At 51.0% G+C, this 27,020-nt stretch overlaps 1 protein-coding gene across 1 annotated transcript in view; it reads left to right on the top strand.

Annotated features, from left to right (window-relative positions):
* The window catches only part of PNPT1 (polyribonucleotide nucleotidyltransferase 1), a 233,576-nt gene that overhangs the window by 61,686 nt on the left and 144,870 nt on the right, over positions 1-27,020 (top strand). Inside the window, exon 9 of the mRNA XM_075338095.1 lies at positions 23,260-23,446. Coding sequence (XP_075194210.1) covers positions 23,260-23,446 — 187 coding nt within the window. The remainder of the gene's footprint in view (positions 1-23,259; positions 23,447-27,020) is intronic.

Consider the following 27,020-nt stretch of genomic DNA (forward strand, 5'->3'; position numbering starts at 1 on the left):
TTACACAAACATACACACCGTATTTTCCGGACTATAAGATGCACCGGACCATAAGACACACCTTGGTTTTAGAGGAGGAAAATAACATTTTAAGCAAAAAATGTGGTGATGACACACTATTATGGGGCGAGGATCTGTTGCTGACACTATTATGGGCGTAATGTCCCCAAATTTTCTACTAAGGTACCCCATCCTGGTAATGATCCTCCTGCCTTGTATATGATCCCCATCCTTGTATATATGTCCCTCATCCTGCTATATACCCCCATCCTGGAATTTGGCCTACATCCTGTGGTACACAAAAAAAATTAACGTTTATACTCACCTTTCCTTGCTCCACGCAGCATCGCTCGTTTTCCTGACGTCATCCTTGTGCGCATCGCTCCCCACACACATTAGAGGACAGGCAGACAGGAGGACATCGCGATGCTGTATGGATCAGTGGCTGGTGAGTATATCGTACTTATTCACTGCCCCCCGCACTCATGATGATGTGCGGGGGGCAGTGAATATAGCCACAAATGATCACTCCAGGCCAGTGGTGGGCAATTAATTTTCCCATGGGGCCGCATGAGAAATTGGGATGGTTTTAGAGGGCCGGACTAATATAATTAACTCAGTTTTACCCAATACTGTATATAGCATATATACTATCCCTTCATATATAAACAGTAAGTTACGGACTGTGTGACCCCTCGTGGCCCTGCACGCACACATGTCCGTTTTTTCTCCGGCATCACGGGTGTCACACGGACCGCACACAGATGTGATCTGAGTGACATCATTATGACAAGTACCAGAGAAAATACGGGTCTTTTTAATAAAAAGATTTCTTTGTCGCTCCATTGGGAGACCCAGACAATTGGGTGTATAGCTTCTGCCTCCGGAGGCCACACAAAGTATTACACTTAAAAGTGTAAACCCCTCCCCTCTGCCTATACACCCCCCCGTGCATCACGGGCTCCTCAGTTTTTATGCTTTGTGTTGAAGGAGGCACACATGCACGCAAGCTCCACAATTTAGTCAGCAGCAGCTGCTGACTATATCGGATGGAAGAAAAGAGGGCCCATAACAGGGCCCCCGGCATGCTCCCTTCTCACCCCACTCTGGTCGGCGGTGCTGTTAAGGTTGAGGTACCCATTGCGGGTACAAAGGCTGGAGCCACATGCTGTTTTCCTTCCCCATCCCTTAGGGGCTCTGGGTGAAGTGGGATCCTAACAGGTCACCAGACACTGGGACCGTGCTCCCTCCGCAGCCCCTGGGTGAATCTGCTGGACAGTAGACCGGGTATCGTCAGGGACAGGCCCTGCTCCTCTGAGGTACTCTGTGTCCCCTTGGGGACGGCGCATAGAGCGCCTGTCTAATGGACGCTGCAGCAGCTGCTGGGTGTGTTTGTGCGCCGGGACTACCGCGCTGACCGCGCTTATAACTTTAGTCCCCGGCTTTTGCGGCCTAGTACCGCATATTCCCGCCCCCGGGCCTGCCAGTCAGGGGTAAGGGCGGGACGCTGCACTGGACGTCAGCGCTGAGGGCTGGAGCATACTTAGTATCCTCCTCCCCCCTCACTGAGCACCGTGGGGCACCAGATTCCCGCACTTTCTAAGGCACGCCCACGGCTCCCTCCTCCTCTCAGAACGCTGGCAGCCATTCCTATCAGCACTTCTGACGCTGGAGAACTTCAGAGACGAGCTCCACAGCTCTGGGAGGCCCAGGCAGGGAATCTGGTGGTCACACAACCGCTGAGGGCGGTCGGTAAGCCGCACCTGTTACTAGGTGCTGGCCCCCCTGGGTGCCGAAGTGTATATTTATATGCTTATATTGTATACATTTACTCTGTACGGCCGCACTATTGCTTTGGCTATATACCCTCTCTGATTGCTCTAAGAGGAGATAACAGTATGTCGTCCGCAAAAAGCAAGGGTGCCAAGGCACAGGCTTACTTTGCAACCTGTACCTCATGTGCGGCTATGCTACCTGCAGGTTCCACCTACCCTCATTGTGTGCAATGCTCGGCCCCTGTAACACTCACTCAGCCGGAGCCTCTGCCACTGGTGGGACCCTCGGCCCAGGTGGAACCACCTGCTGCCACTGTCCAGGTGACAGGGACAGAGTTTGCAGTATTCGCTGACAAACTTTGAGTCTATGGATAAATGGTCTGCTAAGATACTAGAAGCTTTGCAGTCCAGACCTGTAACACAAGCCCCGGGCACTGTTGAATCATTTCCCTCAGACCCCCCTCGGTCGGCGCAGCAAAGTGCTCCTGGGGCGACTCATAGGTCCCACGGTGAGGACTCCGACACGGACCGCAGTCCCAGACCGGCTAAGCGGGCTCGCTGGGAGCTTCCCTCGACTTCATCACACTGTTCAGGGTCTCAGCATGAGGACTCTCTGGAGGATGAAGCGGAGGTGGCAGATCAGGGCTCTGATTCTGACGCCGCTTTCAACCTTGATACACCTGAAGGGGACGCCATAGTAAACGACCTTATAGCGTCCATCAATCAGGTGTTGGATTTTTCTCCTCCAACTCCTCAGATTGAGGAGTCAGCTTCTCAGCAGGAGAAATTCCATTTTAGGTTTCCCAAACGTACACGGAGTGCGTTTCTTGATCACTCTGACTTCAGAGATACAGTCCAGAAACACCGAGCTTTTCCAGATAAGCGCTTTTCTAAGCGCCTTAATGACACACGTTATCCCTTCCCCACTGACGTAGTCAAGGGTTGGGCTCAGTGTCCCAAGGTGGATCCTCCAATCTCTAGACTGGCGGCTAGATCCATAGTTGCAGTGGCAGACGGTGCATCACTCAAGGATGCCACTGACAGGCAGATAGCTTCATAGATGGATTTCATCAGGAGCTCTATCGGCGCGTCCTTTGCTCCGGCATTCGCAGCCGTATGGGCACTCCAAGCTATCTCAGCTTGTCAGTCTGAGATTAATGCAGTCACACGTGCCTCTACTCCGCAGGTTGTGTCCTTAACCTCTCAGGCGTCGGCGTTTGCGTCCTACGCCATGAATGCTGTCCTGGACTCTGCGAGCCGTACGGCGGTAGCATCCGCCAATTCGGTGGCAGTCCGCAGGGCCATGTGGCTACGTGAATGGAAGGCAGACTCTGCTTCCAAAAAGTTCTTAACCGGTTTGCCATTTTCTGGCGACCGCCTGTTTGGCGAGCAATTGGATGAAATCATTAAACAATCCAAGGGAAAGGACTCGTCCTTACCCCAGTCCAAACCAAACAGACCTCAACAACGGAAGGTACAATCGAGGTTTCGGTCCTTTCGGCCCTCAGCCAGGTCTCAATTCTCCTCGTCAAACAGGCCACAGAAGGGTCAGAGGAACTCTGATTCATGGCGGTCTAAGTCACGTCCTAAAAAGACCGCCGGAGGAACCGCTCCCAAAGCGGCCTCCTCATGACTTTCGGCCTCCCGAAACCGCATCCTCGGTCGGTGGCAGGCTCTCACGCTTTTGCGATGCCTGGTTGCCACATGTCCAAGACCGATGGGTGAGAGACATTCTGTCTCACGGTTACAGGATAGAGTTCCGCTCTCGTCCTCCGACTCGTTTCTTCAGAACATCTCCGCCCCCCGAGCGAGCCGATGCTCTTCTTCAGGCGGTGAGCACTCTGAAGGCAGAAGGAGTGGTGATCCCTGTTCCCCTTCACGGTTTTTACTCCAACTTGTTTGTGGTGCCAAAAAAGGACGGATCTTTCCGTCCCGTTCTGGACCTCAAACTGCTCAACAGACACGTGAACACCAGGCGGTTCCGGATGGAATCTCTCCGCTCCGTCATCGCCTCGATGTCCCAAGGAGACTTCCTAGCATCAATCGACATCAGGGATGCTTATCTCCACGTGCCGATTGCACCAGAGCATCAGCGCTTCCTGCGTTTCGCCATCGGGGACGAACACCTTCAGTTCGTGGCACTGCCTTTCGGCCTGGCGACAGCCCCACGGGTCTTCACCAAGGTCATGGCAACAGTGGTAGCAGTCCTACACTCTCAGGGACACTCGGTGATCCCTTACTTAGACGATCTCCTTGTCAAGGCCCCCTCTCGGGTGGCATGCCAACACAGCCTGAACATTGCTCTGGAGACTCTCCAGAGATTCGGGTGGATCATCAATTCCCCAAAGTCAAAATTGACACCGACCCAATCGCTGACATATCTTGGGATGGAGTTTCATACTCTCTCAGCGATAGTGAAACTTCCGCTGGACAAACAGCTTTCACTACGGACAGGGGTGCAATCTCTCCTTCGAGCCCAGTCGCACCCCTTGAGGCGCCTCATGCACTTCCTAGGGAAGATGGTGGCAGCAATGGAGGCAGTTCCATTTGCGCAATTTCATCTGCGTCCACTTCAATGGGACATTCTCTGTAATTTGGGACAGGAAGTCGACGTCCCTCGACAGGAACGTCTCCCTTTCTCGGGCAGCCAAGGCCTCCCTTCAGTGGTGGCTTCTTCCCACTTCTTTGTCGCAGGGGAAATCATTCCTGCCCCCATCCTGGGCTGTGGCCACGACGGACGCGAGTCTGTCAGGGTGGGGAGCGGTCTTCCTCCACCACAGGGCTCAGGGTACCTGGACTCAGCCAGAGTCCTCCCTTCAGATCAATGTTCTGGAGATAAGGGCAGTGTATCTAGCCCTAAAGGCGTTCCAGCCGTGGCTGGAAGGCAGGCAGATCCGAATTCAGTCGGACAACGCCACGGCGGTGGCATACATCAACCACCAAGGCGGCACACGCAGTCGGCAAGCCTTCCAGGAAGTTCGGCGGATTCTGCTGTGGGTGGAAGCCACAGCCTCCACCATCTCCGCAGTTCACATCCCGGGCGTAGAAAACTGGGAAGCAGACTTTCTCAGTCGCCAGGGCATGGACGCAGGGGAATGGTCTCTTCACCCGGACGTGTTTCAAGAGATCTGTTGCCGCTGGGGGAAGCCGGACGTCAACCTAATGGCGTCCCGGCACAACAACAAGGTCCCGGCATTCATGGCACGGTCTCAAGATCACAGAGCTCTGGCGGCAGACGCATTAGTTCAGGATTGGTCGCAGTTTCGGCTGCCTTATGTATTTCTTCGGCGCTCCATTGGGAGACCCAGACGATTGGGTGTATAGCACTGCCTCCGGAGGCCACACAAAGCAATTACACTAAAAAGTGTAAGGCCCCTCCCCTTCTGGCTATACACCCCCAGTGGGATCACTGGCTCACCAGTTTTCTGCTTTGTGCGAAGGAGGTCAGACATCCACGCATAGCTCCACTGTTTGTAGTCAGCAGTAGCTGCTGGCTATATCGGATGGAAGAAAAGAGGGCCCATATAGGGCCCCCAGCATGCTCCCTGCTCACCCGCGGTGGTGCTTGTAAGGTTGAGGTACCTATTGCTGGTACAGAGGCTGGAGCCCACATGCTGTTTTCCTTCCACATCCCCTGGAGGGCTCTGTGGAAGTGGGATCTTGCCGGCCCCCAAGCCCTGAGGCCGGGCTCCATCCACAGACCCAGAGAACCTGCTGGATTTGGAGCATGAGTACAGTCAGGGACAAGGCCCTGCATCATTCAGGTACTCGGTGTCCCCGGCAGGCACGGACACTCTCAAGGCTTGCTGAGCGTTATAGTGCGCCGGGGACAGTAGCGCTGTGCGCTGGGGTTAGGTCACTGCAGCTTTGCTGAGTGACGTTACATGTTGGGAACTACTGCGCCGACCGCTCCTGGAGCGGCGGCGCAGCTGCGACTTGTGGTGCGCCGGGGACTTTGCGCCGACCGCGCTTTTACGGCGGCGGCGCTTCTAACTTTAGCCCCCGGCTTCTGCGGCCTAGCGCCGCTTCGTTCCCGCCCCCACCCTGTCAATCAGGGTAGGGGAGAGACGCTGCTCAATTGGCAGCGCCGAGGGCTGGAGCTTTATTTACATGCTCCAGCCCTCTCACTAGGCACAGTGGGAAGCAGGCTTCCCGCTCTTCGTCTGTATACGCCCAGGGCCCGCCCCCCCTCTCCACAAGGACGCCGGCAGCCATTACACATGCGGTCTGGCTGGGGAAAGGCAGCAGGCTCTGGGAGACCCAGACTAAAGGGATTTCGGCGACCACACACCCGCTCCTAAGCGGGCGGTAAGCAGCACTTTAGTGCTGGCCCCACTAGTGCCTCAGTGTTATATTAGTGTACTTTTTTCGTGGTACCATATATATATATAGTTGCACTGTAAGGTCGCTTCTTGGCTGGACACCTTGTACTGCTCTGAGGAGGCAGCAACATGTCATCCGCAAAACGCAAGGGTGCCAAGACAAAGGCTGTGTACACTGTTTGTACTGCATGTGGGGCTGATCTACCGGCAGGCTCCAATGACTCACATTGTGTGCAATGTTCAGTCCCAGTGGCACTTCGTCAGCCAGAGCCTATGGTGGCAGTGGCCCAGGCAGAGACGCCTGTGAACCCTGCCCCGGTGACGGGGACAGACTTTGCAGTTTTTGCTGATAAAATGTCTGTGACTATGACAAAAATCCTGGAGACCTTGCAGTCCAGGCAAGTTGCTCAGACCATGGACACTGCTGTGTCTATGCTCTCCAGTCCCCCTCAGTTGGAACTAATCCGTACTTCAAGGGGGTCTCAAGCATCACAGGCTGAAGTCTCTGACTCAGATGACAGTCCCAGGCAGCCTAAGCGAGCTCGCTGGGAAAGACCCTCGACGTCATCACACTGCTCAGGGTCTCAGCGAGAAGAGTCTCTCTGTGATGAGACTGAGGACGGTGATCAGGATTCTAATCCTGAGGCCCCTCTCAATCTGGATGCCCCTGATGGTGACGCCATGGTTAATGACCTTATATCGGCAATTAATAGACTGTTGGATATTTCTCCCCCAGCTCCTTCAGCAGAGGAGGCAGCTGCACAGCAGGAGAAGTTCCATTTCCTGTATCCCAAGCGTAAATTAAGTGCTTTTTTGGACCACTCTGACTTCAGAGAATCGATCCAGAAACACGACGCTCATCCAGACAAGCGTTTCTCTAAACGTTCTAAGGATACCCGTTATCCTTTTCCCTCTGAGGTGGCCAAACGCTGGACCCAGTGTCCAAAGGTGGATCCCCCAATTTCCAAGCTTGCGGCTAGATCCATAGTCGCAGTAGAGGATGGCGCTTCACTTAAAGATGCCAACGACAGACAGATGGACCTTTGGTTGAAATCTGTCTATGAAGCTATCGGCGCGTCGTTTGCTCCAGCATTCGCGGCCGTGTGGGCACTCCAAGCTATTTCAGCTGGTTTAGCACAGGTGGATGCTATCATACATCCAGCAGTACCGCAGGTGGCGTCCCTAACTTCGCAAATGTCTGCGTTTGCGACCTATGCTATCAATGCTGTCCTAGAATCTACGAGCCGTACCGCTATGGCGTCTGCCAATTCGGTGGTTTTGCGCAGAGCCTTGTGGTTAAAGGACTGGAAAGCAGATGCTGGTTCCAAAAAATGCTTAACCAGCTTGCCATTATCTAGAGACAGACTGTTTGGTGAGCCATTGGCTGAAATCATAAAACAGTCCAAGGGTAAGGACTCTTCCTTACCACAGCCCAGAGCAAGTAAACCTCAACAGAAAAGGTGGCAGTCGAGGTTTCGGTCCTTTCGAGGCTCGGGCAAGGCCCAATTCTCCTCGTCCAAAAGGACTCAGAAAGAACAAGGGAGCTCTGATTCCTGGCGGGCTCACTCACGCCCCAGGAAAGCAAATGGAGGAACCGCTTCCAAAGCGGCTACCTCATGACTTTCGGCCTCCTCCCTCCGCATCCTCGGTCGGTGGCAGGCTCTCCCGCTTTTGCGACATTTGGCTGTCACAGGTCAAAGACCGGTGGGTCACAGACATTTTGTCTCGCGGGTACAGAATCGAGTTCAGTTCTCGGCCTCCACTTCGGTTCTTCAGAACCTCCCCACACCCCAACCGAGCAGATGCCCTGCTGCAGGCGGTGGACTCTCTAAGAGCAGAAGGAGTCGTGATCCCTGTCCCCCCTCAGGAACGGGGGCGAGGATTTTACTCCAATCTCTTTGTGGTTCCAAAAAAGGACGGCTCCTTCCGTCCTGTTCTGGACCTAAAACTGCTCAACAAGCATGTGAACGCCAGGCGGTTCCGGATGGAATCCCTCCGCTCAGTCATTGCCTCAATGTCTCAAGGAGATTTCCTAGCATCAATAGACATCAAAGATGCTTATCTCCACGTGCCGATTGCTACAGAGCACCAACGCTTTCTACGCTTCGTGATAGGAGACGACCATCTTCAGTTCGTAGCTCTGCCATTTGGTCTGGCGACAGCCCCTCGGGTGTTCACCAAGATCATGGCGGCAGTGGTAGCAGTCTTGCACTCTCACGGACACTCACCAGACCGACCAGACTTACTGTCCCAAGGGCCTTTTTTCCATCGGAATTCTGCGGCCCTGAACCTGACTGTGTGGCCATTGAGTCCTGGATCCTAGCGTCTTCAGGCTTACCCCAAGGGGTCGTTGCCACCATGAGACAGGCTAGGAAGCCCACGTCTGCTAAGATCTACCACAGAACGTGGAGGATATTCTTATCCTGGTGCTCTGCTCAGGGAGTGTCTCCCTGGCCATTTTCATTGCCTACCTTTCTTTCTTTCCTGCAATCTGGGTTAGAAAAAGGTTTGTCGCTCGGCTCCCTTAAAGGACAAGTCTCGGCGCTATCCGTCTTTTTTCAGAAGCGTCTAGCACGACTTTCTAAGGTGCGCACGTTCCTACAGGGGGTTTGCCATATCGTTCCCCCGTACAAGCGGCCGTTAGATCCATGGGATCTGAACAGGGTACTAGTTGCCCTCCAGAAGCCGCCCTTCGAGCCTCTGAGGGAGGTTTCACTTTCTAGACTATCACAGAAAGTGGCTTTTCTGGTAGCGATCACATCTCTTCGGAGAGTGTCTGAGCTAGCAGCGCTGTCTTCCAAGGCTCCCTTCCTGGTCTTCCACCAGGACAAGGTAGTGCTGCGCCCCATTCAGGAGTTTCTCCCGAAGGTGGTATCCTCTTTTCATCTTAATCAGGATATCTCTTTGCCTTCATTTTGTCCTCATGCAGTTCATCGGTATGAGAAGGATTTACATTTGTTAGATCTGGTGAGAGCACTCAGAATCTACATTTCCCGCACGGCGCCCCTGCGCCGTTCGGATGCACTCTTTGTCCTTGTCGCTGGTAAGCGCAAAGGGTCGCAGGCTTCTAAGGCCACCCTGGCTCGATGGATCAAAGAACCAATTCTTGAAGCCTACCGTTCTGCGGGGCTTCCGGTTCCATCAGGGCTGAAGGCCCATTCTACCAGAGCCGTGGGTGCGTCCTGGGCATTGCGACACCAGGCTACGGCTCAACAGGTGTGCCAGGCAGCTACCTGGTCGAGTCTGCACACTTTCACCAAACATTATCAGGTGCATACCTATGCTTCGGCGGACGCCAGCCTAGGTAGAAGAGTCCTGCAGGCGGCAGTTGCCTCCCCGTAGGGGAGGGCTGTCTTCGCAGCTCTAACATGAGGTATTTCTTTACCCACCCAGGGACAGCTTTTGGACGTCCCAATCGTCTGGGTCTCCCAATGGAGCGCCGAAGAAGAAGGGAATTTTGTTACTTACCGTAAATTCCTTTTCTTCTAGCTCCTATTGGGAGACCCAGCACCCGCCCTGTTGTCCTTCGGGACTTTTGGTTGTTTTTCGGGTACACATGTTGTTCATGTTGAACGGTTTTCAGTTCTCCGACGTTACTTCGGAGTGAATTTGTTTAAACCAGTTATTGGCTTTCCTCCTTCTTGCTTTTGCACTAAAACTGGTGAGCCAGTGATCCCACTGGGGGTGTATAGCCAGAAGGGGAGGGGCCTTACACTTTTTAGTGTAATTGCTTTGTGTGGCCTCCGGAGGCAGTGCTATACACCCAATCGTCTGGGTCTCCCAATAGGAGCTAGAAGAAAAGGAATTTACGGTAAGTAACAAAATTCCCTTCTTCCTCCTCTGGCACTGCTGCCCAGAGTATTACGCAAGATCAGGTCCGACTGCCGCCGCGCCATCCTCATCGCCCCAGACTGGCCGAGGAGGTCGTGGTACCCGGATCTGTGGCATCTCACGGTGGGTCAACCGTGGGCACTAGCAGACCGTCCAGACTTACTGTCTCAAGGGCCATTTCTTTGTCGCTCCATTGGGAGACCCAGACAATTGGGTGTATAGCTACTGCCTCCGGAGGCCACACAAAGTATTACACTCAAAAGTGTAAGGCCCCTCCCCTTCTGGCTATACACCCCCAGTGGGATCACTGGCTCACCAGTTTTGTGCTTTGTGCGAAGGAGGTCAGACATCCACGCATAGCTCCACTGTTTAGTCAGCAGTAGCTGCTGACTATGTCGGATGGAAGAAAAGAGGGCCCATACTAGGGCCCCCAGCATGCTCCCTTCTCACCCCACTTTTGTCGGAGGTGTTTGTTAAGGTTGAGGTACCCATTGCGGGTACGGAGGCTGGAGCCCACATGCTGCTTTCCTTCCCCATCCCCTTTCGGCTCTGGGTGAAGTGGGATCTTATCGGTCTCCAGGCACTGAGGCCGTGCTCCATCCACAGCTCCTGGGAATCTGCTGGACATGGAGCGGAGTATCCTCAGGGACATGGCCCTGCTACGTTGAGGTACTCTGTGTCCCTGTGGGGACCGCGCACGGACACACGGCAGCATTGCTGGGTGTGTTAGTGCGCCAGGGACGGCGGCGCTGCCCGCACTAGTGCCATCGCACACTACAGCTTGCTGGGTGTGTTAGTGTATTAGGGGACTACCGCGCTAACCGCCGTTGCCATTTTTATTTCGGGCGCTGCTGGGACTTGTGGTGCGCCGGGGACTTCCGCGCCGACCAAGGCTTATATGCCGGCCGCGCTTATCACTCGAGTCCCCGGCTTGCGCGGCCTAGTCTCACTTCGTTTCCGCCCACAGACCTGCCAGTCAGGGTAGGGGCGTGACGCTGCACAGCACGGCAGCGCTGAGAGCTGGAGTATGCTTTGCATACTCCACCCCTCTCACTGTGTGCTCTGTGAAACCGGCAGCGCTGAGAGCTGGAGTATGCTTTGCATACTCCACCCCTCTCACTGTGTACACTGTGAAGCCGGATTCCCGCATTTTCTCAGGCACGCCCACGGCTTCCTCCTCTACACAGGACGCCGGCAGCCATTCTTGTCAGTTTTTTCTGTAGCGACAGAAGAGACAAGTTTTGGAATCCCTGGCAGGGATTCGGATAGTCACACAACCGCTGTGACCAGGCGTTAAGCAGCACCTGTGGGGCTGACTCCACTAGTGCCGAAGTGCACATATACATATATGCTTATTCACTATGCATTGCACTGTTTAGCTGCATTTTTGTATATACCCTCCTTGATTGTGCGGAGGACATAACAGCATATTGTCTGTGTAAAACAGAGGTGCAGAAGCACATGTTTTCTATGCAGCCGGTACAGCATGTACGGCTATATGGCCGGCAGTGTTCATAGATCCTCATTGTATACTACGGAGTCTCTGCTAATCGTCCAGGACATGGGGACGGAGCCTGCAGTATTTACTGACAGATTTTCTGAGACTATGGCTATGATACTAGAAGCCTTGCAGTCCAGACAAGTCTCTCAAATCCATGGCCACTGTTCATTCATTATCCATGGTCCCCCTCAGTGGGAACAACTTTGAGCTCCGAGGGTGTCATGTGCTTCCCAGAGTGACGGCTCTGACACGGACGACAGTCCCAGACAGCCTGAGAGGCTCACTATGAGCGGCCCTCGACTTCATCACACTAGTCAGGGTCCCAGCAAGCGGACTCTCTGTGTGATGTGGCGGAGGTAGCTGCTCAAGATCTAATCCTGAGACCGCTCTCAATCTGGATACACCTGATGGTGACGCCATAGTCAATAATCTCATAGCGTCCATCAATAGAATGTTAGTTATTTCTCCCCCAGCTCCTCCAGTGGAAGAGTCAGCTTCATAGCAGGAGAAATTCCATTCACGTATCCCAAGCGTAAATTAAATACTTTCCTTGACCACCCTCACTTTACACAGGCAGTCCAGGAACCACGCTTATCCAGTTAAGCGCTTCTCCAAACGGCTGAGGATACACGTTGTCCCTACCCCCTGACGTGGGCAATGGCTGGACCCAGTGTCCCAAGGGGCATCCTCCAATCTCCAGCTTGCAGCTAGATCCATAGTTGCAGGGGAAGATGGGGCTGCACTTAAAGATGCCACTGACAGACAGAGGGATCTCTAGTCGAAATACATCTATAAGGCTATCGGCGCTGTTAGCTCCAGCATTCGCAGCCGTAGAGGCACTCCGAGCTAATTCAGCTTGTCTTACACAGATGGACACGGTCACACGTACATCTGTTCCGCAAGTGTCATCCTTAACCACTCAAATGTCTGCATTTGCGTCTTATGCGATTAATGCTGTCCTAGACTCTACGACCCGTACGGCAGTGGCGTCCGCTAACTCCGTGGTTTTACGCAGGGCCTGGGTGTTAACTGAATGGAAGGCAGATTCTGCTTCCAAAAAAGGGCTTAACCAGTTTGCCTTGTTCTGCTGACCGACTGTTTAGTGTGCGTGAGATGTAATCATTAAACAGTTCAGGAGTAAGGATTCTTCCTTACCTCAGCCCAGACAAAACAAACCCCAACATACCAAGGGACAGTCGGGGTTTTCGGTCTTTTCAAGGCTCGGGCAGGTCCCATTTCTCCTCGTCCAAAGAGGACTCAAAAGGATCAGAGGAGCTCAGTTTCTTGGCGGGCTCAGTCACGCCCAAAAAAGACAGCCTGAAAACCCGCTTCCAAGAGGCTTCCTCATGACTTGCGGCCTCCTCTCTCCGCATCCTCGGTCGGTAGCAGGCTCTCCCGCCTTGGCGATATTTAGCTGTCACAGGTCAAAGACCGTTGGGTGAGAGACATTCTGTCTCACGGGTACAGGATAGAGTTCAGTTCTCGTCCTCCAACTCAATTCTTCAGAACTTCTCCACCTCCCGACCGAGCCGATGCTCTTCTGCAGGCGGTGGGCACTCTAAAGGCACAACGAGTGGTGACCCCCGTTCCTCTTCAGGAACAAGGTCACGGTTTTTACTCCGAATTGTTTGCGGTGCCAAGAAAGGACGAGTATTTCCGTCCCGTTCTGGATCTAACACGGCTCAACCAGCTCGTGAACACCAGGCGGTTCCGGATGTATTCCCCCCGCTCCGTCATCGCCTCAATGTTTCAAGGAAATTTCCTAACATCGATAGACGTCAAGGATGCTTATCCCCACGTGCCGATTGATCCAGAGCTCCAGCGTTTCTACGCTTTGTTATAAGACGCGAACACCTTCAGTTCGTAACTCTGCCTTCCGGCTGGCGATAGCCCCACGGGTCTTCGCTAAGGTCATGGCAGCAGTAGTACCAGTTCTGCAATCTCAAGGTCACTCTGTGATCCCGTGTTTGGGAGATCTACTTGTCAAGGCACCCTCTTAAGGAACATGCCAACACAGCCGAACGTTGCGCTGGAGACTCTCCAGAGTTTCGGGTGGATCATCAACTTTTCAAAGTCAGATCCGACCCCGGGCCAATCACTAACATATCTAGGCATGGAGTTTCATACTCTCTCAGCGATAGTGAAGCTCCCGCTAGACAAACAGCGTTCACTACAGACAAGGCTGCAATCTCTCCTTAGGATCAGTCGCACACATTGAGACGCCTCATGCACTTCTCACGTAAGATGGTAGCACTGGCGGCAGTCCCTTTCGCGCAGTCTCATCTGCGTCCACTACAATGGGACATTCTCCGCCAATGAGATGGGAGGTCGACGCCCATCGACAGAGACGTCTCCCTTTCTCAGGCGGCCAAAGAATCTCTACGGTGGTGGCTTCTTCCCACCTCATGGTCAGAAAAAAGGTCCTTCCTACCCCCATCCTGGGCGGTAGTTACGACAGGCACGAGTCTATCAGAGTGGGGAGCAGTTTTTCTCTACCACAGGGCTCAAGGTACGTGGATTCAGCAAGAGTCCACCCTTCAGATCAATGTTCTGGAAATCAGAGCAGTGTATCTTGTCCTACAAGCCTTCCAGCAGTGGCTGAAAAGCAAGCACATCCGAATTCAGTCGGATATCTCCACAGCGGTGGCATACATCAACCACCACGGAGGAACACGCAGCCGGCAAGCCTTTCAGGAAGCCGGCGGATTCTGACGTGGGTGGAAGACACGGCATCCACCATATCCGCAGTTCACATCCCAGGCGTGGTAAACTGGGAAGCAGACTTCCTCAGTCGCCAGGGTATGGACGCAGGGGAATGGTTTCTTCACCCGGACGGGTTTCAGGAGATCTGTCGCCGCTGCGGGATGCCGGACGTCGACATAATGGCGTCACGGCACAACAACATTGTCCCGGCTTCATAGCACAGTCTCACGATCATCGAGCTCTGGCGGCGGACGCCTCAGTTCAACATTGGTCGCAGTCCCGGCTACCTTATGTGTCCCACCTCTGGCATTGTTGCCCAGAGTGCTGCGCAAGATCAAGTCCGACTGTCGCCGCGCCATCCTCGTCGCTCCAGATTGGCCGAGGAGGTCGGGGTTCCCGGATCTGTGGTACCTCACGGTAGGCCAATCGTGGGCACTACCAGACCGACCAGACTTGCTGTTTCAAGGGCCCTTTTTTCCATCTGAACTCTGCGGCCCTGAACATGACGGTGTAGCCATTGAGTCCTGGATCCTAGCGTCTTCAGGATTATCTCAGGAGTGGTTGTCACCATGACGCAGGCCAAGAAGCCAACGTCCGCCAAGATCTACCACAGATCGTGGAAGATATTCTTATCTTGGTGCTCTGCTCAAGGAGTTTCTCCCTGGCCATTTGCATCGCCTATTTTTCCTTCCTTCCTACAATCTTGGTTGGAAAATGGTTGGTCGCTCAGCTCCCTTAAAGGACAAGTCTCAGCGCTATCTGTATTTTTTCAGAAACGCCTAGCCGACTTCCGCAGGTACGCACGTTCCTGCAGGGAGTTTGTCTTCTCATCACTCCGTACAAGCGGCCGTTAGAGCTCTGGAGTCTGAACAAGGTTCTAATGACTCTCTTGAAGCCGCCTTTCGAGCCTTTGAAAGTTGTTTCCCTTTTCCGTCTTTCACAGAAAGTGGCCTTTCTAGTAGCGGTCAAGTCTCTTCAGAGAGTGTCCGAGCTAGCAGCGCTGTCATGCAAATCTCCATTCCTGGTCTTCACCAGGACAAGGGGGTTCGGCGTCCGATTCCGGACTTTCTCCCTAAGGTGGTATCCCACTTTCATCTCAATCAAGATATCACCTTACCTTCCTTGTGTCCTCATCCAGTCCATCAATTTGAAAAGGATTTGCATCTGTTGGATCTGGTGAGAGCACTCAGGATCTACATTCCCGCACGGCGCTCCTGTGCCGCCCGGATGCACTCTTGTCCTTGTCGCTGGTCAGCGTAAAGGGTCGCAAGCTTCCAAATCCACCCTGACTCGGTGGATCAAGGAACCAATTCTTGAAACCTACCGTTCTGCAAGGCTCCCGGTTCCCTCAGGGCTGAATGCCCATTCTACCAGAGCCGTGGGTGCGTCCTGGGCATTACGGCACCAGGCTACGGCTCAGCAGGTGTGCCAGGCACCTATCTGGTCGAGTCTGCACACTTTTACCAAGCACTATCAGGTGCATACCTACGCTTCGGCAGACGCCAGCCTAGGTAGACAAGTCCTTCAGGCGGCGGTTGCCCACCTGTACGAAAGGGCTGTTTGACGGCCCTACCACGAGGTATTCTTTTACCCACCCAGGGACTGCTTTTGGACGTCCCAATTGTCTGGGTCTCCCAATGGAGCGACAAAGAAGAAGGGAATTTTGTTTACTTACCGTAAATTCCTTTTCTTCTAGCTCCAATTGGGAGACCCAGCACCCGCCCTGTTTTCTTAGGGTTTTTTTCGGTACACATGTTGTTCATGTGAATGGTTGCAGTTCTCCGATGTTTCTTCGGATTGAATTGGTCTTTAAACCAGTTATTGGCTTTCCTCCTTCTTGCTTTTGCACTAAACTGGTGAGCCAGTGATCCCACTGGGGGTGTATAGCCAGAAGGGGAGGGGCCTTACACTTTTGAGTGTAATACTTTGTGTGGCCTCCGGAGGCAGTAGCTATACACCCAATTGTCTGGGTCTCCCAATTGGAGCTAGAAGAAAAGGAATTTACGGTAAGTAAACAAAATTCCCTTCTTTTCCATCTGAATTCTGCGGCCCTCAACCTGACTGTGTGGCCATTGAGTCCTGGATCCTAGCGTCTTCAGGGTTATCTCAAGAGGTCATTGCCACTATGAGACAGGCCAGGAAACCAACGTCCGCCAAGATCTACCACAGGACGTGGAGGATCTTCTTATCCTGGTGCTCTGATCAGGGTTTTACTCCCTGGCCATTTGCCTTGCCCACTTTTCTGTCCTTCCTTCAATCCGGAATGGAAAAGGGTTTGTCTCTCGGCTCTCTTAAGGGACAAGTCTCGGCGCTCTCTGTGTTTTTTCAAAAGCTTCTAGCCAGGCTTCCGCAGGTACGCACGTTCCTGCAGGGGGTTTGCCACATAGTCCCTCCTTACAAGCGTCCGCTAGAACCCTGGGATCTGAACAGGGTGCTAACGGCTCTTCAGAAACCACCTTTCAAGCCAATGAGAGATATTTCTCTTTCACGCCTTTCGCAGAAGGTGGTCTTCCTAGTGGCAGTCACATCACTTCGGCGAGTGTCTGAGCTAGCTGCACTGTCATGCAAAGCCCCCTTCCTGGTGTTTCACCAGGACAAGGTGGTTCTGCGTCCGGTTCCGGAATTTCTCCCTAAGGTGGTATCCCCTTTTCACCTCAATCAGTATATCTCCTTACCTTCTTTTTGCCCTCATCCAGTTCACCAATGTGAAAAGGATTTGCACTTGTTAGATCTTGTGAGAGCACTTAGACTCTACATTTCTCGTACGGCGCCCCTGCGCCGCTCGGATGCGCTCTTTGTCCTTGTCGCTGGCCAGCGTAAAGGGTCGCAGGCTTCCAAGTCAACCTTGGCTCGGTGGATCAAGGAACCAATTCTTGAAGCCTACCGTTCTTCTGGGCTTCCAGTTCCTTCAGGGCTGAAAGCCCATTCTACCAGAGCCGTGGGTGCGTCCTGGGCATTGCGGCACTAGGCTACGGCTCAGCAGGTGTGTCAGGCGGCTACCTGGTCGAGTCTGCACACTTTCACGAAACACTATCAGGTGCATACCTACGCTTCGGCAGATGCCAGCCTAGGTAGGCAAGTCCTTCAGGCGGCGGTTGCCCACCTGTAGGAAGGGGCCGTTTTACGGCTCTATTACCGAGGTATTCTTTACCCACCCAGGGACTGCTTTTGGACGTCCCAATTGTCTGGGTCTCCCAATGGAGCGACAAAGAAGAAGGGAATTTTGTTTACTTACCGTAAATTCCTTTTCTTCTAGCTCCTATTGGGAGACCCAGCACCCGCCCCTGTTCCCTTCGGGCTGTTGTTCTTTTGTGTACACATGTTGTTCATGTTGAATTGTTCTTTTGGTTCATGGTTTCAGTTCTCCGAACATCCTTCGGATTGAATTTACCTTAGACCAATTTATAAGTTTCCTCCTTCCTGCTTTTGCACCAAAACTGAGGAGCCCGTGATGCACGGGGGGGTGTATAGGCAGAGGGGAGGGGTTTACACTTTTAAGTGTAATACTTTGTGTGGCCTCCGGAGGCAGAAGCTATACACCCAATTGTCTGGGTCTCCCAATAGGAGCTAGAAGAAAAGGAATTTACGGTAAGTAAACAAAATTCCCTTCTTTCTATATTTCCCTCTCTCCAGCGCTGCTGTCTCTGGCTCTGCTGTCTCTGGCTCTGCTGCCTCCCGCTCCTTATCGCTGGTAATTATACTCACTGAATATTCACTGCAGTGAGAAGCTGGAAGCAGGGACAGCGCTGGGGACCGCATCGCTGGGTGAGTATACAGGTGTGTGTGTGTGTGTGTGTGTGTGTGTGTTGAGAACCTGGAAGCCGGAGCATCTCGGGGACTCGTTACAGTTCCCAATGAACTCTGATGAACCCATGAAGCTGTAGCGTGGGTGTCGCAGGGTGGTCATCAGAGTTCATTGGAAACTCTGATGACCTCCTGGAGGTCACTGTGCTTGCAGAATACTCACCTGTCCCCGCGGTGATGTCCTCAATGGTGCTGTGCCCGGTGCTGTCATCGCGATGCTCCGGCTTCCAGGTCCTGAGTGTGGTGAATAATCAATGAATGAGCGGTGGTCAGGAGCGGGAGGCAGCAGAGCTGAAGAAAGCAGGTAAATATGGAAAATCTTTTTATTTCACAGATTCATGTTTTCTCCGGTACCTGTCACATGTATGCAAACAGGTACCGGAGAAACGCAATCAGGCCCTGTAATGGCGGTATGGCGCTGCAGGGGGCGGGGAGAGAGCACGTGGTACCCGATGTAACTCCAGTACCACTCGCAGTTACGGGCTTCTCTCTCTCTTTTTCTTTTTCTCTTTCTCTTTCTCTCTCTCTCTCTCTCTCTCTCTCTCTCTCTCATATAAATCATGACCCCCCCTTTATACACCTGTAATATACATCACTACACCCCCTTATACACCTGTAATATACATCACTACACCCCCTTATACACCTGTAATATACATCACTACACCTCTATATACACCTGTAATATACATCACTACATCCACATATACATCACTAGACCCCTATATACTACACCTGTAAAACTACATTGCCATATACTAAATCACTACACCCAAATAATACTCACCAGTTACCCCCCCCCCCTCCCCTCCACTCCCCCCATTGTCCCCTCAGGTTACTAGTCACCACTCACCTTCCCCTCCTCAGGCACCTCCGTACGGGCTCCCGCTGACATCCTTTTTCTCTTGTACGGCCCCCCGCTGAGCTGCTTCCTCTCTCCATAGAGGCCCTGGCTGCTGCATCTTCTTCTCCTGCCGGGCGGGAACTTTTCAAATGACACACACGCGCTGTACTGCCGACATCAGGGCGCGCGCGTGTGTGTCACAGAGAAAGTGCCGGCAGGCAACAGAGGACAGATTCCTGCGTTCCGCTGCTGCACTGTGCGGCGCTGCAGGATCTGTCCTCTGTTCCCTGCACGCCGGCACGCAGCGTGTGATGAGGGCAATCTGACCACGGGCCGCCCGGAGCCTGGAGCTTCGAACAACAGGTCAGATTGCCCTCATCAGTGACCAGCCAGCAAGGACGCCCGGAGCCAGGCGGGCCGGTCACAGAGAGTAGGCGGGCCGGATGTGGCCCGCGGGCTGCCCCTTGCCCAGGTCTGCTCCAGGCTGTAGTTTCCAGGAATAATCACGCAGGCCGGCTGTTAATTATGCACGCATCCGCTGCCCATTATCCCGCCCACTTGTCAGCGGCGGCGAAGATCGGCGGTACAATGCATGCATATGAAATGAGCGGTCCCACGTGGTTACGGCAGGCGCTGCTATAGCCTGCTCATGCCGCCAATGACCCGTTCCACCGCAGCACCCTCATTCTCCGCATATGGACTATGAGCCCTACATTCGGACTATAAGATGCAATCCTCTCACCACTTTCCCCCTTATTTGGGGGGGATAAAGTGCGTCTTATAGTCTGAAAAATATGGTATATAATGTGTGTGTTTTTCCCATAGCAATCAATATCAATGCAGCATTCATGTTTGAAAAGCACAATGAGATATGAAAGCTGCGCAGCCATGGGCTATGGGCAACCAAGACTGTTTCTTTCAGCCCGTTTCATACATACACCCCTATGCAATAGTTTATGTACCTCATCTTCTATTTTATTGCCCTTCTAGTTATAATGCTTGTAGTTAGTATACCCATCTCTAGGCTGACTTTCTATATTTCACACATCGATGTCAGACTATAGTCACTGCATGCATGGATTTTTGCCCAAACTAGAATTGGATTCCCTCCAAAAAAAAGTTAGGTCTTCAAGAAAGATGATATATGCAGGAAAACGATCAGTTCTTAGAAAAGGAAGAGTGACAGTAGATGAAGTTATAACATTCATTTGACAACTTTTATTACAAAATGTAGTGATTTTTGGTAACAGAATGTGGCGTGGCTTACTGACTCATTGGTCCATGGAAAGTAGAAGAATTGATTTACCTATTTTTTTTTTTTTCATTCATAAATTCACAGAAATAGTCACATACATGGTAACTTAAAGGGGGTGTCTACTACTTTTACATTGATGGCCTATCCTTAGGGTAGGTCTTCAACTTCTGATTGGTTGGTGTATGACACCCAGCACCCCTGCCGATCAGCTGTTTTCGGTGCCAGAGATGCTCAGTTCCGGTGCCAGAGATGCCCCATCTTCTGATAGCAGCCAGGTATTGCACATCTGCCTCCTATTGATTTGAATGGGAGGCAGACGTGCAGTACCCAGCCGTGGCCGCTATCAGTTATCGGGGCAGCTATGGAACTGAGCATTTCTGGCTGTCAACTGCTGCCGACACTGAGAGCACCTGACCGGCAGGAGTTCGGGAAATCTGACCCCAGCCGATCAGACATTGATAACCTATCCTAAGGATAGGCCATCAATGTAACAGTAGTCGATAAGCCCTTTTAACTCACCTTGTATCTCAGTGGACAGTGAATTAGCGAAATAAAATTTAGCAGAAACACCTTTCACCTTCCGGCAGGAGTTTGAGCTTTTACTTCATATTTACTAATAATCAGATAAGTAAAAAGATGTCCCTGAGTATTATGGAGCCTCTATTATGGAGGAGGATACCGCTGCTTCTAATGGGGTGATCGTTTTTGCTCTGCGGCACAATACGGCGCTCTGCAGAAAAACCGCAACCGTTTTTTTTGCCTCCGGTTTCGTTTTTTTTTTGCATAGACTTACATTAGTGCCGCATGCGCTTGCGTTCGGTCCGTTTTTTGCCACATGCGGCAGATTTAGCCGATGCCGCGGCCGGATGGAACGTTCCCTGGCACGTTTTTTGTTCTGGCAAAAAAATCGCATCGCGCCGCATCCGGCCGCTGCGGCGCATTTTTCAATGCATGCCTATGGACGCCGGATGTGGCGCGATGCGGAAAAAACGCATCCGGCCGCCGCATGCGGTTTCTTCCACTGCGCATGCTCAGTAGCATGCCGCAACCGGAAAAAAACGGACGGGCCGCATGTAAAAACGTATGCAAAGGATGCGGTGTTTTTGCCGCATCCGTTGCATAGGTTTCACAGCCGGATTGAGCCGCACTGCTCAAACCGGATGTGTGAAAGTAGCCTAAGAGTAAGACGTAGCCTGCAGTCTGATTCCATACTTTACACAGATATACAGCCACCAGAGGCTGTAACAGGACTTTGCGGTTTCCAGCCTCCTCCTACTTCTGCATAACACACAGGAATCCATCTTGCATTGTCTCTATAGAATAACATTTAGCAGTAAGACACCAACACATTGTTGCTCCCAGTTCCACCCGTCTATACAATATTATCTTCCAGCTCAGAAGCAGCAGGTCTTCAAAGTATCAAAGTAGTGAGACCGCAGAGACCGACTTTTGTCTTTCTTTCTATATACGGTCAGAGCTGTAATCTCTGAATTACACAGGAATTTATTATTGTGTATATAGTCAAGAGCGGTTTTATATTTTGATCTCTTTACGTCAGTAAATCTTCCAGGAGGTGATAGATTCCCCCTTTAATCCCTTCACGACCTTTGACGGATCTTTCCGTCATGGATCGTGTGAGGTTAAGCCCCACCCCCTGCCGCGAGTAGGATGCGCGATCCGCCCACATATCAGCTGTTTTCAACAGCTGACGTGTGCCTGCATGTTACGAGTGGAATCGAATTCCGCCCGTAACATTAACCCCTTACATCTCGCTTCCAAAGTCTGGCAGCAAGATGTATATACGCGCGGTCATGATTTTCACTTACCGCCGCCCCCACCGGAAGTCACGTGAGTGATCACGTTACTTTTGGTGGTTGCCATGGTAGCACAGGGTCATGTGATGACGCCTGCAGCTATGACGAGTCACTTTCGTTTTCACTCGGCCCAGAGGCAAGTGAAGCAGGAAGTGACTGTATCTGCTGTTTACAGCTGTATAGCTGTGATCAGCAGATAGATAAGAGTGATCGGATTGTTGATCGCTATAGTTCCCTAGGGGGACTAGTAAAATTAAAAAAAAAAGTAAAAAAAAAAGTTTTGAAAAATAGAAAAAACCTAAAAGTTCAAATTACACCCCTTTCACCCCATTGAAAATTAAAGGGTTAAACAAATAAATAAATATACACATATTTGGTATCGCCGCATTCAGAAATGCCCGATCTATCAAAATATAAAATCAATTAATCTGATTGGTAAACGGCGTAGTGGCAAAAAAAATCCAAACGCCAAAATTACGTTTTTTTGGTCGCCGCAAGTTTTACGCAAAATGCAATAACAAGCGATCAAAATGTAGCATCTGCGCAAAAATGGTACCATTAGAAACGACAGCTCGAGACGCAAAACATAAGCCGTCACTGAGCCATAGATCCAGAAAAATTAGAACGCTACGGGTTTTGGAAAATGGTGCAAAACGTACGCCACTTTTATTGGACAAGCTTGTGAATTTTCACACCCATACATCAGTGTTACCATATAGTGAACAGGGTGAATAAAACATCCCAAAAACTATTGTGCCATCACACTTTTTTTGCAGTTTTTTCACACTTGGAATTTTTTTGCGGTTTTCCAGTACTCTATAAGGTAAAACTTATGCTTTCATTTAAAAGTACAACTCGTCCCGCAAAAAACAAGCTCCATATGGCAAGATTGACAGAAAAATAAAAAAGTTACGGCTCTCTGAAGAAGGGGAGCAAAAAACAAAAACGCAAAAACGGAAAGTGCCCGGGGGCTGAAGGGGTTAAAAGACTTTCCTCTACTGGAAAACACCTATTTATGGCTGCATAGATGGCAGACAGTCTGTACTACTCTCGGTGCCACTCCTCTGCTCTCGGTGTATGGGCCCCACCATCTCTGGACATTAACCATGTCACTTGACCACCACTGCAATCTAGATTCCATCAGAGCAGGAGAAAAGTGTTTCTTCCACTGAGGCTGATAATGTTAGAGAAAATCTGTAGTTGCTGACTGGCTGCAGCGGTCACATATTATTTGTCAGGCAATTTGTTTGGGGACACAAAGCTGAGCACAATTATAAGTGGAAAATGACCTGCTCAGTATTGCTGACTTATGGGAAAAAACTTCATTTTCTAAGTGTTCCATCTTCTGTGCCCTTTTTATCAGAGCAGAGGTATTTGCTGATTGACGTCCTTCTCCTCTCTTTTCGGCAGTCATGCTTGAGGCCGCAGCAGAGAATGTATTACAACAGGATTTTTGTCATGCGGTTAAATTGGGAGTGAAGCAAACGAATCAAATCATCAACTGCATACAGCAGCTAGCCAAAGAACATGGGAAACCGAAACGTACTGTGCAGAAGCTGTTCACCGCTCCTGACGAGATCGTAGAGGCGGCAAAATCGTGAGTAACCTCTATCCTCCCTCCGACTGAGACTCTTGCGTTCCTTTATCCATAGCGGGTCTCGTTCTGCAGCATCGTGCTTTCGGCAGCACATCCCCTGCGTACATGGAAATGAGCATTAAACTTACATACGTTGTGGTGTCAGACAACTGATTTGGTCCAATATCTGGAAAATATTCCCATCTTTTTGTTTGCAGATTGCTGCATCGTATAGTCTGAAAAATACAGTAATATCAAGACTTGCTGGGGACGAGCTGTATCCATAGGACATTTCCTCTACATATATCATCTGTTTGAGTACATTTCGTTTTAGCAGTTGGTTGTTTATGGGGCTACCGTTGCACATCACATCAGAAGGGGAGTGGTGCTGCTAGTTCACCAGCAGATATTTGTGTGCACCATAGGCAGGAGTGATGTACTTGTGATCCTCGATATCTGCCAGTTATGCCACGTCCTGGTAGATAACGTTATCGGCGCTCTCCTCCTGATGCGGAATGGTGCCAGACAATGGTTTGAGATGTCTGTTTTCTATTCTGTCTGTACCTGTACATTTTACACAAGGATTTTGACATGAAGAGAACTGTTCTGAATATCTCCTCGTCACTGTATCCCACATCATTCTGACGTTCAGAATCTCCACGCAGTGGTGCTAGGAATTATTATTGGTATAATATCCTAGCACTGTTCTCATTATCATTTTTAGTACAGTATTGTGGAATATTTTTTTTTATGACTTGGACAGTCCAATCTCAATCCCTATTTTTGGCCACAATAATATAATATCTATACCCTCATCTGGTGCTGGCACCCTTCCACCACACTTGGTACTGACTCTCCAGGGGATCGCATGACATTGTCACATGGACCCTGCGGCCAATTAGTGCTTGCTTTATTTTCCCCTCCTTTGGATAAATCTGACATCCAAAGGTAGTGAGATCTGTGGCTGCACATTCACTCCCTCCAGATGTTTAAGGCTATGTGCGCACGTTGCGTAAATACATGCAGTTACGCTGCGCTTTGTAGCGCAGCGTAACTGCATGCGTCCTGTGTCCCTTGCACAGTCTATGGAGATTGTGCAGGGGCCGTGCGCACGTGGCGTTTTAGAGCGCTGCGCAAAAAGAAGTGACATGTCACTTCTTCCGTGCGCTTTGCCGGCAGCTCCTGCTCTGTCTATGGGAGGAGCTGCAGGCCGAGCGCATGGAATCGGCTTCACTACGGACATTTCTGCAGCGATTTAAAGCGCACATGTGCTCTTCAGATCGCTGCAGAGATTTCTGCAGTGAACTGTACACAACGTGCGCACATAGCTTAAGAGGTAGTAGTAGCAGCAGCAGCAGTAGTAGTAGCAGCAGTAGTCGTAGTAATAATATTAGCAAATACCTCCAGTTAGAAATGTAGTATATTTCTCCTGAAAAGCTTTATCCCTTACTTCATGTGCAGGGCATTGCAGGTTAGATATCCATTGTTACGACCACGGGCATCTAACTATCAGTATATAAGTGGTCGTAACCATGGATACCTAAGTTGCAATGCCCTGCACATTAGGTAAGGAACTTGGCTACATCAGGAGAACTAAACTACATTTTTGCTTCACCCTATGACTGTACCACGAGAGAGAGGAATCCGCCCTTCTAGGACTTGAAACCTACAGGATAAAAAAGGGTGTTGCCTCTCCCTGCATCAGTTGGTTTCCTGTCCTTGAATGGGGAGCCTCAGGATAGTGGTGGCCCTGGAGGGCTATGAAAGAAGATAATCATACCCAGCCCCAGCAGTCGGATCTGGGAGCAGCATGGGTCCTGCCTCGGCCGGCACGGGTACCCCTGGAAGTGCCACAACGGGCCTATGGGGGCTTCAACTGTGAGCGGGTGTGTGTGACGACCCCCACTTTGGGAGGTGGTAGTGGGTGTGTGTGGCGCGGCGCCGCTGCGGGTTCCGGGCCGCACATGCGCAAGAGCATCTGGTGGCACCGTCTAGTGTGAACGAAACATCATTTCTAATTGGAGGTATTTGCTAATATTATTTTTGCATTTACTACTTATTGGGATAGGATATTGGAGATGGGAATAACCATTTAAATACACCCAATGGAGGGGAGAGTGAAGCGCTGATTGATCTCAGGGGTCATGTGACACAACAATGTCGTGAGATCCCCAGGAGGGCTATTGCTGACATCGCTGGAACGGTGCAGGCACCAAAGGGGAGTATAGGTGTTATGTTTCCCCACCAGTTAAAACAATATCAACAGTGAAAGGGTTGTCTGAATACTGGACAACCCCTTCCAGCTAGTTTTGGTTTAAAAGGTTTTTATTTTCCTTTTGCGTAAGCAAAAATCGGAATGTATTTGGTTGCAAAGTTATTGCACTGTATATGAGATGATGACAGCGGTAAGTGGGTTGAGGAAGAACATTTCTTGAACACTTACTGTTTAAAATGTAGGCCTTTTGGTTGGCAGAGTACTGAGAAAGCAGGGCTGTGGAGTCGGTAAGCCAAACCTCCGACTCCACGACTCCGACTCCTACATATATTGCTTATAGTTAGGTGAAAAATGTATTGTCGTACATGAACATGTGTATGTGAACATCAGACATGTAATAATTTTTAAAATACAATAATCAAGATATTTGGATAGAACATAAAATATATTTATTGGAATACAACTTTAGAACACAAACTGTAATAAATTGTAAATATGTAATACACTATGTAATATACAGTAGATTACATATATATCTTGTGTGTATGTATATATATTTTTTGTGTTCTAAAGTTGTATTCCAATAAATATATTTCTCTGATGCCTCATTGGGGGACACAGGACCATGGGTGTTATGCTGCTTATCCATAGGAGGACACTAAGTAGATGCAAAGATGTTAGCTCCTACCTTACAGTATACACCCCCTGGCCCAGCCAGGCTACTTCAGTTTTAGCTTAGTGTCTATAGGAGGCACATCTCTGCAGACTACTGCAGCAAGAATTTTTTGTTTTTAGAGGGCGACTGTTTCCTTCAGGGACCGATTTCCCAAAACCATCAACAGGCGGGAACGCGGAGTGTCGCCTCCCCGTACCCCACCTGCGACGCTGGAACCTGGGCTGTTACTCACTGGACGACAGGTCTCATGGCACTGATTTTCCAGAGCCCAGAGCAGATGAAAACTTCCTCAGCCCCTCTTGCAGGCTCTGAGTTGATACACGTTGTGCACCAAGTGTGACCAGGCAGCAGACTGCCATCTCCACAGGAGCTGAGGTGAGATCCTTCTGATTTTTCCAGAGCCCCAGAACAGATGAAAACTTCCTCAGTCCCTCTGGCAGGCTCTGAGTTGATACAAGTTCTGCCAGCAGGCATCAGACTCTCCACACTGAATTGGAGCAAAGGTCACAATGACTGGATGCACATGAGCTGTGATTGCAGACTCCTGCATAGCATTCCACCTGTGGCAGGGGGAGGGGGAAAGCCCCCAGGACTCAGTGCCCCCACAGCTGCGGTACACTTGTAGAGTTTTTTCTGTCCACCATTGTTGTGCAGGGCTGGAGGGGGGAAGAGGAGTCCCTTCCCACCATTTTTATTGTTTATTA

Source organism: Anomaloglossus baeobatrachus, chromosome 3 (assembly GCF_048569485.1).
Source record: "Anomaloglossus baeobatrachus isolate aAnoBae1 chromosome 3, aAnoBae1.hap1, whole genome shotgun sequence".
Taxonomy (NCBI): Eukaryota; Metazoa; Chordata; class Amphibia; order Anura; family Aromobatidae; genus Anomaloglossus; species Anomaloglossus baeobatrachus.